Raw genomic sequence first — 11,624 nt, 5'->3', positions numbered from 1 at the left:
TTTGAGACGGGATCTCTGGTTTGATGTGAGAGTCCATCTCCGAGCCTCACTCTTGGAGAAGATGTACCACAGTGTTTCACGGCCATTGGAGCTGCTATGTTAGGCGCTGGTAATGCTCATTTTCGATAAGATAGATGGCGAACGAAAATAATCCGTGGCTTACACTCGAGATCATGAGTAACATATACATGCGCTCACGGCTCTCATGGCTTGGCACAAACCTGGAACGAAACAACCCATCTCTCTCTCTCTCTCTCAAGAAAAAAAAAAAAAAAAGAGGCTGTCGCGAGATTGATGAAATTGCCAACGAAACTTTGATGGGCCCCTGGATCAGAGTCTAAGGCCAGAAGCACATGTGGATATCGAAGCATTGAATGCCCCTCTTGTTGAACGTGAGGATCTGAAAAACATGGCGGGGTACGAGATCAGAGTGCCAGGGGACCTCATCTTCTACTTGAACAATCTTTGCAAATCTAGACAGTTGTCTCATAAGGATAGATTAAGCCTCTTAACTTCTACACCTCTTGAGACTGAGAAGTGTCAGGTAGTCTGAAGATAAATTACGCCTTGGATATAGTAGTGAAGATTGAAGAAAGTCCGGGGGGTGGATGTTGCACGCCGAAACTCGCACTGTACGCTTAGACGATGATGTGAAAACTCGATACGGAGGCTCTAAATTTTATAGCTCAACCTCTTATCCTCCTCACCTGTCATCGTCTGCCCTCCAGAGAACAAAGAGTGAACAAACAAACCACACCCAAGCAATCACAAAAATGGCCTCCTCCACCTCCCAGCTGCCTGCCTACAAGCAGGACTTCCTCAAGGCCGCCATCGACGGCGGCGTCCTCAAGTTCGGCAGCTTCGAGCTCAAGTCGAAGCGGATATCCCCCTACTTCTTCAACGCAGGCGAGTTCCACACCGCGCGCCTCGCCGGCGCCATCGCCTCCGCCTTTGCAAAGACCATCATCGAGGCCCAGGAGAAATCCGGCCTCGAGTTCGACATCGTCTTCGGCCCCGCCTACAAGGGCATCCCGCTGTGCTCGGCCATCACCATCAAGCTCGGCGAGCTGGCGCCCCAGAACCTCGACCGCGTCTCGTACTCGTTTGACCGCAAGGAGGCCAAGGACCACGGCGAGGGCGGCAACATTGTCGGCGCCTCGCTCAAGGGCAAGAAGGTCCTGATTGTCGACGACGTCATCACCGCCGGCACCGCCAAGAGGGACGCCATTGAGAAGATCACCAAGGAGGGCGGCATCGTCGCCGGCATCGTCGTCGCCTTGGACCGCATGGAGAAGCTCCCCGCTGCCGACGGTGACGACTCCAAGCCTGGCCCGAGTGCCATTGGCGAGCTCAGGAAGGAGTATGGCATCCCCATCTTTGCCATCCTCACTCTGGATGACATTATCGACGGCATGAAGGGTTTTGCCACCCCCGAAGATATCAAGAACACGGAGGAGTACCGGGCCAAGTACAAGGCAACTGACTGATTCAGGGCGTCAGTGTCAAGAGGGAGGAAAAAGAAAAGGACTGTGTCGTTACTATTCTATCTCAAACTTTCTAGATTTCGTCGTAAATAAATAAGCGTAACTAGCTAGCCTCCGTACAACTGCTTGAATTTGATACCCGTATGGAGGGCAGTTATTTTATTTTAGATTTCATCGTCTCTCCGTCGAACTCGTTTCACGTTGTGTGTATTACCTGGCTACCCATCGTGTTTTCCTACCGCCCTCGGGCCCATATGGATATCTGATGGTTGATCTTCCTTTGCTCTCTCTCGTTCGAGTCAGCAACACAGCAATGATGTGGGGGAATACAATCGGCTGGGACTCACAGCATGTTTCTCACTGCCTGACATCCGGCATTGAGCAATAGCTGGCTTTCGCCAGCTTGTTGATGCTGTCGTGAGCCAATTTACTCGCAATATCCCACCTGCGTCCAGCTCCTCTTTGCCTTCAACTTCCTGCTGCTTCCTACTTATGCCATCGGTTGATTTGTTGATTGCCCCCTCGTTCTTCCCATTCTCCTGGTTGAATATTAGTAACGTTTTGTTACATGTTGAATGAATATCCTTCTAATGCAAGTCGCGCCGTGAACGTATTTTACCCATAGGTATCCATCTGCCATATCCCAATGACTCCCAGAATATTACCACCTGAAAAACAAAAAACCGCCGAAGAAAGAAGCAAATAGCTGACATGCATGGTCAAGACTGTGTCAGTAAGATAGTTTACATTTTCTTGGCAGCGTCGGCAATGCTATTCCAGTCGATAAAGTCCTTTGGTCCGGGGAGATCGAAGACCTAAACGGGTGAGTTACATCGGGAATAGCGAGACGGAATAGGTGGGACATAGAACAAGAGTCTGGCAAGATATATATTGAAGCACGCACCATGTTGTAGTGTTCGCCGACGAGAGTCTTGGTAGTGCTTCGACCAATGTTCCTGAAGCCGCATCTCTCGAAGAACCTGGTCTCAGGCTTGCGGCAAATGAGAGCCACACGGTCCGCAGCGCCTAGGCTGTTCATGCGCTGGACGTACGATTTCAGAGTCGCAGTACCGAGGCCCAAGCCCTGGAGAGGAGGGCAGACGGCCACTGAATGAAGGCAGATGGTGCGCCCATGCGGCCGGTGGCCTACAGGCTCGCTCGGGTATCTTTCTCTGCCGTGGAGGATCGCCGCCCAGTTCTTGGGGAAGTCCATGTCTTCATCCGTCACGACCGGGCTGCATCCCAGGGTGGCGATGATGTGAACAAACATGAGTCTCCTGACGTCCTCGGGACAGCCGTCAATGTTCCAACCTCGCATCTTGGTCGCCACCCGCCAATGCTTCCGCTCCGTCATGTCACAGATGTTAAAGAGGCCGTAGCTAAGGTTGCCGGAGAATCTGATGCGATATTCGGCCTACCCGTTCATTAGCGACACTTCTTAGAGCAGTCACCCACACCCGATGCTCATGCATCTGGAGCAAGACGTAGGAGGTAGACAGAAGTTACTCACCAGTGGGCTGCTGAAACCACGCTGAGAGTGCTCAAAAGCAAACTGCTCCAGCAAGACGGCCGTGACAACGTGCTGTGGTTTCAGAAATGAAAGCTTGGGGTTGAAGCAGAAGGGAAAACTCCTCAGAAAGTCATCCGATCGACAGACCTCATAGAAGTGAAACTGAGAAATCCTGTCAAACCCTATGGTCTCGACTTCCATAAGATCTTCATCTATATCACACTCATCGTTGATGCTGATGGGTAGAAAGGAAACGACGCATCGACAAATCCCCGAGCTAGAGTCGTCAGTTGTTAAGGGACCCTGACAAGTGGTGGCTACCATGATGTTTTCTTGCTTCTGCACCTGCTTTTCTTCCCTTTTTTCTCTCCTTTTTCTATCTCTTCGTTTTCCTCCCTCTCATCTTCCTGCCACCTGCTGATTACGTTGTGATGAGATCGAGAAAAGTCTTGACAAAGTAGGTAGAAAAAGACTAGTGGTCGGATCAATGTTTAGTAAGGGTTGTGAAGACCAGGTGGATAGGGCACATGGACTCTTGATGGTCTTTCATGCGAGGGCGTGATATTTTTAACATTGGCTGCCAGCCACGGTGAAAGACATACATGATGCAAAGACGAAGCATCCAGGAATGAGAAAAAAAGCAAGCAAAGTCTCAAAAGCAAAACAATATTGAGTCCTGGTAAGCCGCGGCTGCAGGTGGCTTGACACAGGTGTCCGAGCCAACACTCCACCGTTGCCTGTGAAGGACAGCAAAGGATACAAATACTTATGCGAAGTACGCCGTCGTGTCTACGATCACCATTGCGACGGTTTATCCCTTGAGGTTGTGTGAAAAGAAATGAAACCAAAGTTGTTGAGATCGCTCGCCGTGGTGTCCATAGGTCGTACAAGTGTTCCGCCTGCGGGCGTTATGGCGCCTAGACAAGGCTGAGACAGGCGGATGGCCAGTTCATAGAGGATCGCCAACCCATTGGCACTCTGGCTCTCAACCTCTTGGAAGTTGGGCCAGTTTATCATTAGGCGCTACTGTATTGCAAGTAGCAGAGGAGCAGAACTGTCTTCTAGCGCAGTGAGGGTATGGATACAGGCATCGCTTTCAGCTGGGTGGATTGGCAAGCATTTGCTGGGGCGGCGTACGAAGTATCATGGATGGCCCCTGGCCCTGGTTGCGGCAGTCCAGGTTGGGCGGGTGAGGGCAAATGTGACTTGTCAGTTGCTTCATTGACTTCCAATATCTCTGGCCACAAAACGTCCTGCTAGGCTCAGAATAGGCAGCAGCCCTATGAGCATTAGTTCAGTAAGACGAGGCTCATCTCGCCCCTGGATATAGGGATAGAAACTGGCTCTCTATACCTTGTAGCCATCAGCAACACACACGTGTTCAGCGATGAGAGTTGAAGTGCGAAAGAGGAATACGGCTGCATGAAGTGAGGGAGAGCTCCGAAATCGCCAATCCGAATGAGAACCGGAGTAAGGGATGACATTCCCGGGGCGGGAAAGTGCACCGCATTGCCAATCATAACGCATCATACGCCGAGCCGGCATTTCAGAATGCTCACGGGGGCGGAGAGCTTTGCGTGATAGAACAGGCGGTAACCAAACCGGAGCACCTAGGCCATCAGCTCTCAAGCAGGGGGGGGATTCCTGTCATTGTACACAGCACCACGGGAACACTTGCCAGCCAATGTTGACATGGAGATTGTGCCCCGGGATACGGAGCGATGCTCCTCGAGCCGGCTTAATCTCGAAGGAGATTTTACTGAGTGTGAAGTATACACGCACACGCGCCAAATCTGAAGAGGCAAGTCGAAAGAAAAAAGGACGGTATAGGTGAGTAGAGAGGACAAAGGTTGGTGTTGGCACATTGCAGTCCCTAGACGAGGTGCATGAGGCTGAGGAGAAGCGAACATGGAGCCGTGTTGCTCGATATTCCCTGCATCCTGCCGCATACGCTGCCAACCATGCAATGGTCTCAAGGCCCCGGAGGGTCACGGACCATTATCGCGTCATGACAAGCAGCATCGGGTGAACCCTGAGGCCATATTGACCGGCCTTGCATCTCACATCGCATGGACGGCGACTTTCTCACAGACGCTTGGCTCCTTCACAATCCTGACAGGGCTGGAAACTCAAACCAGTTGAATGGACCCAGATAGGCGGTGGCCGACCAGCCAGGGGTCCGAATAGCGCCGACAGGGGAAAAGGAAAAGCAATAATGGTGACAGGCGGGTTGCGTATGGTGTTCGAGGTGAGAATCCATGCACAGTCACTCGTGGTAGTGGTGGCGATGGCGCTAGCTCAAGAGAGAGGAGAGACACCCGGTCATTGGCCAAGCCGTGACAGTATGGTGCTGGACTCAGGCACATCTGCACTGGCCGGAGTGAAAAAGAAGCTCCTGGCGCCTTGGATAAGACAAGAGCGGGAGTGTCCATGGCCAATGGCCTCCGGGCTCTGATGTGAGCGAACAGTTGGATTGCGTTTCGTTAGTTGAGCTATCCGGAGGGACAAACCCCAGCCACCTGGGGTTAGTCGAGACGGCAGTTCGAGGCGCCGTTTCGAAGCAGCAGCAAGGAGGCTTCAAGGACACCGCCTAGAGGTACGAGGAGGAGCAGACACACCTGCTGTGCTTCGTTTGCCTGGAGATCCGGGGCTCTACTCTCAAGGGATGTAGTGGTGCGTGCGACTGACTGTCCGGATGCACCTCTGCGCACAGATGGCGAACTAGTAGCATCGCGGCATGCAAGCTATCCCATCCCCGGAGGCAGCAGCGTCCAGAGACACGTCTCAGCGCTTCGACGGGCTTCGAAGAGGTTCTCGATGGCACCGTTGCAGCCGCGTCTGATGCTGATCCTGAGAAGGGCGGTTAGCAAAAGCAGTCAAGGCAGTTCAGAGACGGCTGAGACAGGCGAGACAGACAATAGCGGAGAGGCGGCTTCTCCGCACCGGTGAAGCTCGACTGGATGCCATTGGTGAGGGAAAATGGCGCGTGGGCTTATGTGCGTGTGAGTGGCTGCGAAGCTCAGAAGGCGCGGAGAGAAGCAGAAGCAGGGAGAGGCGGGCGGGTTTTATGTGGGTGGCATCAAATGGGCAATGCTTGAAGGTGCAGACGACATTTTCGGACGGCTTGATGTCTGCAAGTGTGGTCAGGTGGGGAGGTTGTAATACAGCCCAGGGCAAGAGGGACCAAGCAGGGCAGAGGTTTTGAACGAACCATGTGCCTCACTTTGACCGGGCTTGTACGCGCGGCGTCAAGAGACTTGATTAAGATGATGCATACAAGTGCAACCGCTCGTAATGAGTATCTTGTTTAGACAGAAGGAGCCATAGGGTACGTGAATGCTATCGCCACATGGGTACCTTTTACCCTACAAGAAGTCTTCATGACTTGGCATGTACGGGATCATCTGTTGTGGCAGGCAATACATCCACACTATGAGGATTTGTTATCAACTATAATCTGTAATATCAAGATCAAGAAACTCGTATTATGCAGTGTTTATAAGAGACGACATATCGCATGCATGAACATCGATATTGATGGCTGTAAGAGCGGCACTGGGACTTGATTGGTATCAGAGTAATTGAGCCTTGGACGTGTCATTCGACTAACTTAAACAAAAGACTGCATCTCAGATGGCCCGCATGGATGCAGTCAGTATGCATGCAATACATACACCTGCAGTCCGAATTATCTCCTGAATTACGTCTCGCAAAGGTATCAAGTTACGGTAGTACTCACATTGGCCGGACTCGGGAGAAGTTGGAGGCAAGCGGAATACGTGCCAAGCACATGTTGCTCCTAGCATCCTGGGATGCATCACCGGCTTCGCTGAAAGGAGGACTTGGTTTCATACGCATAGCTTACCTGGATGTCATTATCTGTTCGCCGTCAAATATGACATTCACCAGAAGTCGTATGTTTTTCAACTGTCAAATCGTTGTACTTGTATTTTCTTTTATAAGAATGATACGTGTTTCCGTAGCTGCTTGTTGCCTTACCAGGTCTGAAAGTGAGCCCCCGAGATGATATCTGACGATAACCGCCGAGTTTGACTCTCCCTCTGTCCAAGGCAGTCCACGTTGATCTCATAGGTACACGTAATCCGAAGAAGGGTGGTGTCGGATACAACACGCCTTTTTCGGATGTTCCATAGGCATCAAACGCAGCCCGAGACGTGTAAACCCAGGAACAATCTCCCCTACAGCACCAGCTGTGGTGTGCCAGAAACGTGCAGCAACAGGATCAACCATCCTTAGCCCTCCCAGATCGAGTCAATGCCAGCCCAGCACGGCCTTACAGTAGTGAGCCCTGGAGCACTATAACACCTCCAGCTGCAATTCTCCATCCCGGATAGAGGGCGGCAACCCCCCTGTAACTGCCCCTCCAAGACCCCCGCCAGTGCCCCCTCCAAACGCACTGTCCCAATTCGCTGTCGTCACCGCCAGGCTTACCTCTCCACTGCATCAAGGCAATGATGACGCCCCAAACGGAGCTTCACAGCAAGCAACCCAAACAAGCATCGAATCTAGCTTTTCTGCCCCTCCAGCTCTGCCCCTCAGCTCCCCCTAGGCTTCCCGCGTCTCCAATCTGGATCCGGCCATTCCAAGCAGCTGGCCGAGACGTTGACTTGCATAAACTCGCCTGCTCGCGTGTTTGTCTGGTACGGATGCTACGCACGACCTTGCCAGCAAACACCTGATTCGTAATTCACGTCCCTGGGGCTTCAGCAGCAGACGTTGCCATTGATCCATCGTACCGTTGCTCTGACCCTGCCCCTGCTTTCTCACACTTACTAAACATCGTCGTCTCCGTCCTTCGCCGTCCTTCCTTGCGATTCCACCTCACATCCAACGCGGCAGGCAACACTTTCATCTTCTCTTCTTTCCACCTTATTTTCGTCCCTTTTCTCTTGCGGTGAACACCGAAGCCAAACCAAACCAACATGTATGTCTTGCCCGAGCTGGAGATGGAGCTGTTTGGGGGTGGGAGAGGGGGCTAACGCGAAGCTTTATTGCCAGGCGCATTACGCTCAACGTCTTCAATCCCCATGGAGGAGACCAGGACAGCCTGGTGACCCTCGAGGTCTTCCCCGACATGACTGTAGCAACCCTCCGCGAGTCCGTCCAGGCCGAGGCCGGCATCCCGCTCACGTCGCAACACATCTACCACAATGGCCGACTCATCTCGGACGATGCCAAAACCATGGAGCAGCTGCAGATCGGCGATGGCGACATGCTGGCGGTTCACGTACGGGACATGAGAGGCAGCACCGGGCCTCCGGAGCCAGCAAGCCGACCTCAACCCGCGGCTCGCCAACAGCCCAGTGCTGCCGCTGCGGCCGCAGCCGGAGCAGCAAACGACACCGAGATGCTTCGCCTCCAGATTCTGGGCGACCCCGCCGTCAGACAGCAGCTGTCCAGGCAGCACCCCGAGCTTGCCGCGTCCGTCGAAGACCCCGTGCAGTTTCGAAGAATATTCCTCGACAGCCAGGACAGAGAGCGGAGGGAGCGAGAGGCGCGGCAGCGCGAGATCGAGCGGCTCAACGAGGACCCGTTCAACGTTGAAAATCAGAGGAGAATCGAGGAAATGATCCGCCAGGAGCGTGTGATGGAGAATCTGCAAAACGCCATGGAGCACAACCCCGAAGGCATGTACGATGACGCCCCATGACCCCCGTGAGATGCGGGGGCTGACTCTGCCACGTTTACTAACTGCCTGTACCAGTGTTTGGCCGCGTTCATTTGCTCTACGCCAATGTGGAGGTAAACGGACACAAGGTCAAGGCCCTCGTCGACTCAGGCGCGCAGGCGACCATCATGTCGCCGTCGTGCGCGGAGGCGTGCGGCATCATGCGCCTGGTCGACAAGAGGTTTGCGGGCGTTGCTCGCGGCGTTGGAACGGCCACCATCATCGGTCGGGTCCATTCGGCCCAGATCAAGATTGGAAATCTGTTTCTTCCCTGCAGCTTCACCGTCATGGAGGGCAAGTCTGTTGAACTGCTCTTGGGACTGGACATGCTCAAGAGGTACCAGGCTCACATTGACCTGGCAAAGGACAAGCTCATCATCCAAGGCCAGGAGATTCCGTTCCTGGGAGAAGCCGAGATTCCAAAGGAGGAGGAGACCATTGTTCAAGAACCAACGATTCCCGGACCGGCGGGAACTGCCATCGGTCAAAGATCCGGAGCCGTCATGCCTGCTGAAGCTGCGCCCTCGCAATCTGCTTCACAGCCAGCCGCCGGAGCACCGCCACAGGCACAGCAGCCCCCAGCGCAGTCTCGGCCGCCGGCCTCAGCGGCCAACGTTACACCAGCTCACATTGAGAGCCTCGTGGCCATGGGTGCCACAAGGGAACAGGCAATCCAGGCACTCCAGGCAGCCGAGGATAACGTGGACATGGCGGCCAGCCTGATCTTCTTCTGAAGGACGAGAAGTTTTCAGGCTTTACTTAGTAATGAGAGCATGAGTAATCAGCATACCTCCACAATGAGGGCGGGGTGTCGTTATGGCGAGGTTTAGCAAAGGAAACCATGGGTTTGTGCTTCTTTCTTCTTGTACTATTTGCTTCCTTTTCGATATGTTTCTGCAGTTCTGTTCTCCTACTTCTGCTATGAAAGTCAAGAGGAGAGCTCGCAGAGCCCATTGGATGATGTTGATGCCTGGGAGCGTGGAATCAATCTAGAGGCGTTTGGAGAGCCGTCGCGATGGAAGTAATAGAAGAGGGACAGACAAGGGGAGACAAAAAGGATTAGAAGCTGATCGATGCGTCGTCATGCAATACACTGCCATGGTTTTAATCATTAAGACTGATATGTATCTGCGCTCCTGAAACTCCTGCCAAACATTCTTCCCAAAAGTTTGCCCTTAAAACGTCCCGAAATGCCACCACATGCGTATGTTTCTTGCATGGCGCTCATCGAATCTTGTAAACACAGGGTTTGAGAATAGCACCTTCGTTTTCGCCCTCCAGCTCCTCCGCATCTTCGTCCTGCGCGCGGCCAAACATCTTCTTCTTCTTCGGCGCGGCATCATCCGGCCGGACATTCTTCCCCTTTGTAGGCGCAGCGCCCTTGATGAAGCGCATCTTGACGAACATTCTGTTTGACAGATCGACGGCCTCGTGGCGGTCGCCGTGCAGCACGAAGCCGCGCTTGCGCAGCGCCCCGACAAAGGCCGAGACGTCCGTCTCGCGGCGCTGGTCGTCCTGGCCATCCACCTCGACGGCGAGGTCCTTTTCGAAGCGGCCGGCGGCCTCGGCCTCCTTGGCCTGGAGCTCCTTCTTGGAGGGCTTGCGCCGGTTGCCGACGCTGTGGGTCACGGGGGCGTGCTTGTTGCGGGCGGGGCCGAAGCGGCTCTTGATCTCGGCGACCCAGAGCTCGCCCTTCCAGTGCAGGAGGCGGTAGGCCTCGTCGACGAAGTCGAGCCAGTTGGTGCCCATGAGGGCGAGGCAGAAGATGGCCACGTTGACGGAGCCGTCCTCCATGGGGATGTCGGCAATGTCGGCCTTTGTCACGAGCGGGCTGGGGCTCTGCAGGTCGAAGCTCCGGACGTCGAGATGGAGCTTGGCCTTGTCGGCCTGGAGCGACTCGGCCAGCCGGGCATCGCCGCACCCCAGGTCGGCAATGGTGCATGTGCCAGCCGTCCTGGGCAGACAGGTGGCGTTGAGCTGAAGCTGCGGCGCATTGGGCCTGCCCTTGCCGGGCGTCCTTATCTTGGCTCGCGTGCGGATGTCGCGCAGGAAGCTGTCGACGGGGTTTTCGGGCCACACCTTGACCTGGCGTCGGAAGCCCTCGTGATACTCGTCAAACATCTCGGGCGATTCTTGGAACAGCTTGAAGGCCTCCTCCGAGGGCCGCGTGTAGAGGGTCTCGTTCAGGTGACGGAACCGCGCCGAAATTAGCTTCTCCCTCATCGAGGCTTGTAAAGGCGTCAATTTGGGCGGTGCCGGGGGTAGAACCGTCGCCGGCTCGGATTTGGTCACTGCGTTTGATTTGGACTTGGATTCGGCCTTTGACGTGGCCTTGGGGGAATCGGCTGCTGCGCTTTCATCGTCGCCCTCGGATTTCGATCGTTTGCTCTTCTCTTGGCTCTCTGGCTGGCTTTTGTTCTCTGATTTATCCTTCTTGTCCTTCTTGTCCTTCTTATTCTTTTTGCCTTGCTTATCGCTTCCTTGTGACTTGGAGTCGCCGTCGCCCGTCTTCTCGGCGTCGCCTTTGGCCTTGTCGCCGGATCCCTTCTTCTGGCGTTTTGACTCCTGATCAGCTTTGTCATTGCTGGGCTTCTTTCCCTCGACGACCGTCTTCCATAGATCAGCGACGTTTGCAGCCGTCACCGGCTCTTCCTTTGTCGTCCTCTTCCGCTTCCTGGACTTGGCCCCAGAAGCGCCACCGGCTGCGGCCGCAGGCTTTTCGGGCTTGAGCGCCTCAGAGGACACTGACCAGCCGGGAACAGCAAACATTGTACCTCAATTGAAGGTCTTCTTTGCTGTGGAGATGAAGTCGTTAAGGTTGGGGTCTGTTGGTGGTGGTACTGGAGCGCTTCATGGATTTTTTTTTCATTCGGCTGTTATCGATAGGGATAAGCGGGAAACCGATCAATCGCTGGACACAGAACCTAGAAGCAAACACTGC

General features: G+C 54.2%; 4 protein-coding genes across 4 annotated transcripts; 2 read left to right on the top strand and 2 right to left on the bottom strand.

Annotated features, from left to right (window-relative positions):
- Positions 1 to 773: 773 nt before the first annotated feature.
- CCMA1212_004632 (Orotate phosphoribosyltransferase) lies at positions 774 to 1,487 on the top strand (the record flags this gene model as incomplete). Its single annotated transcript, XM_073701929.1, has 1 exon — positions 774 to 1,487. One exon carries the CDS (start codon positions 774 to 776, stop codon positions 1,485 to 1,487), a length of 714 nt encoding a protein of 237 aa, XP_073559559.1.
- Positions 1,488 to 2,227: 740 nt separating this feature from the next.
- CCMA1212_004631 (uncharacterized protein) lies at positions 2,228 to 3,318 on the bottom strand (the record flags this gene model as incomplete). The annotated part of the gene is made up of 3 exons (XM_073701928.1): positions 2,228 to 2,299; positions 2,389 to 2,898; positions 2,995 to 3,318. The coding sequence occupies 3 exons, from the start codon at positions 3,316 to 3,318 to the stop codon at positions 2,228 to 2,230; spliced, it is 906 nt and encodes a 301-aa protein (XP_073559560.1).
- Positions 3,319 to 8,013: 4,695 nt separating this feature from the next.
- Positions 8,014 to 9,417, top strand: CCMA1212_004630 (uncharacterized protein; the record flags this gene model as incomplete). The annotated part of the gene is made up of 2 exons (XM_073701927.1): positions 8,014 to 8,646; positions 8,961 to 9,417. Exons 1-2 carry the CDS (start codon positions 8,090 to 8,092, stop codon positions 9,415 to 9,417), a joined length of 1,014 nt encoding a protein of 337 aa, XP_073559411.1. The 5' UTR covers positions 8,014 to 8,089.
- Positions 9,418 to 9,907: 490 nt separating this feature from the next.
- Positions 9,908 to 11,452, bottom strand: CCMA1212_004629 (uncharacterized protein; the record flags this gene model as incomplete). Its single annotated transcript, XM_073701926.1, has 1 exon — positions 9,908 to 11,452. The coding sequence occupies one exon, from the start codon at positions 11,450 to 11,452 to the stop codon at positions 9,908 to 9,910; it is 1,545 nt and encodes a 514-aa protein (XP_073559942.1).
- Between the last annotated feature and the right edge of the window lie 172 nt (positions 11,453 to 11,624).

Source organism: Trichoderma ghanense (genome assembly GCF_004382785.1).
Source record: "Trichoderma ghanense strain CCMA-1212 chromosome Unknown scaffold_4, whole genome shotgun sequence".
Lineage (NCBI taxonomy): Eukaryota > Fungi > Ascomycota > Sordariomycetes > Hypocreales > Hypocreaceae > Trichoderma > Trichoderma ghanense.
Note: the sequence above shows the minus strand (reverse complement) of the source record. Positions and strands in the feature narration are given on the sequence as shown.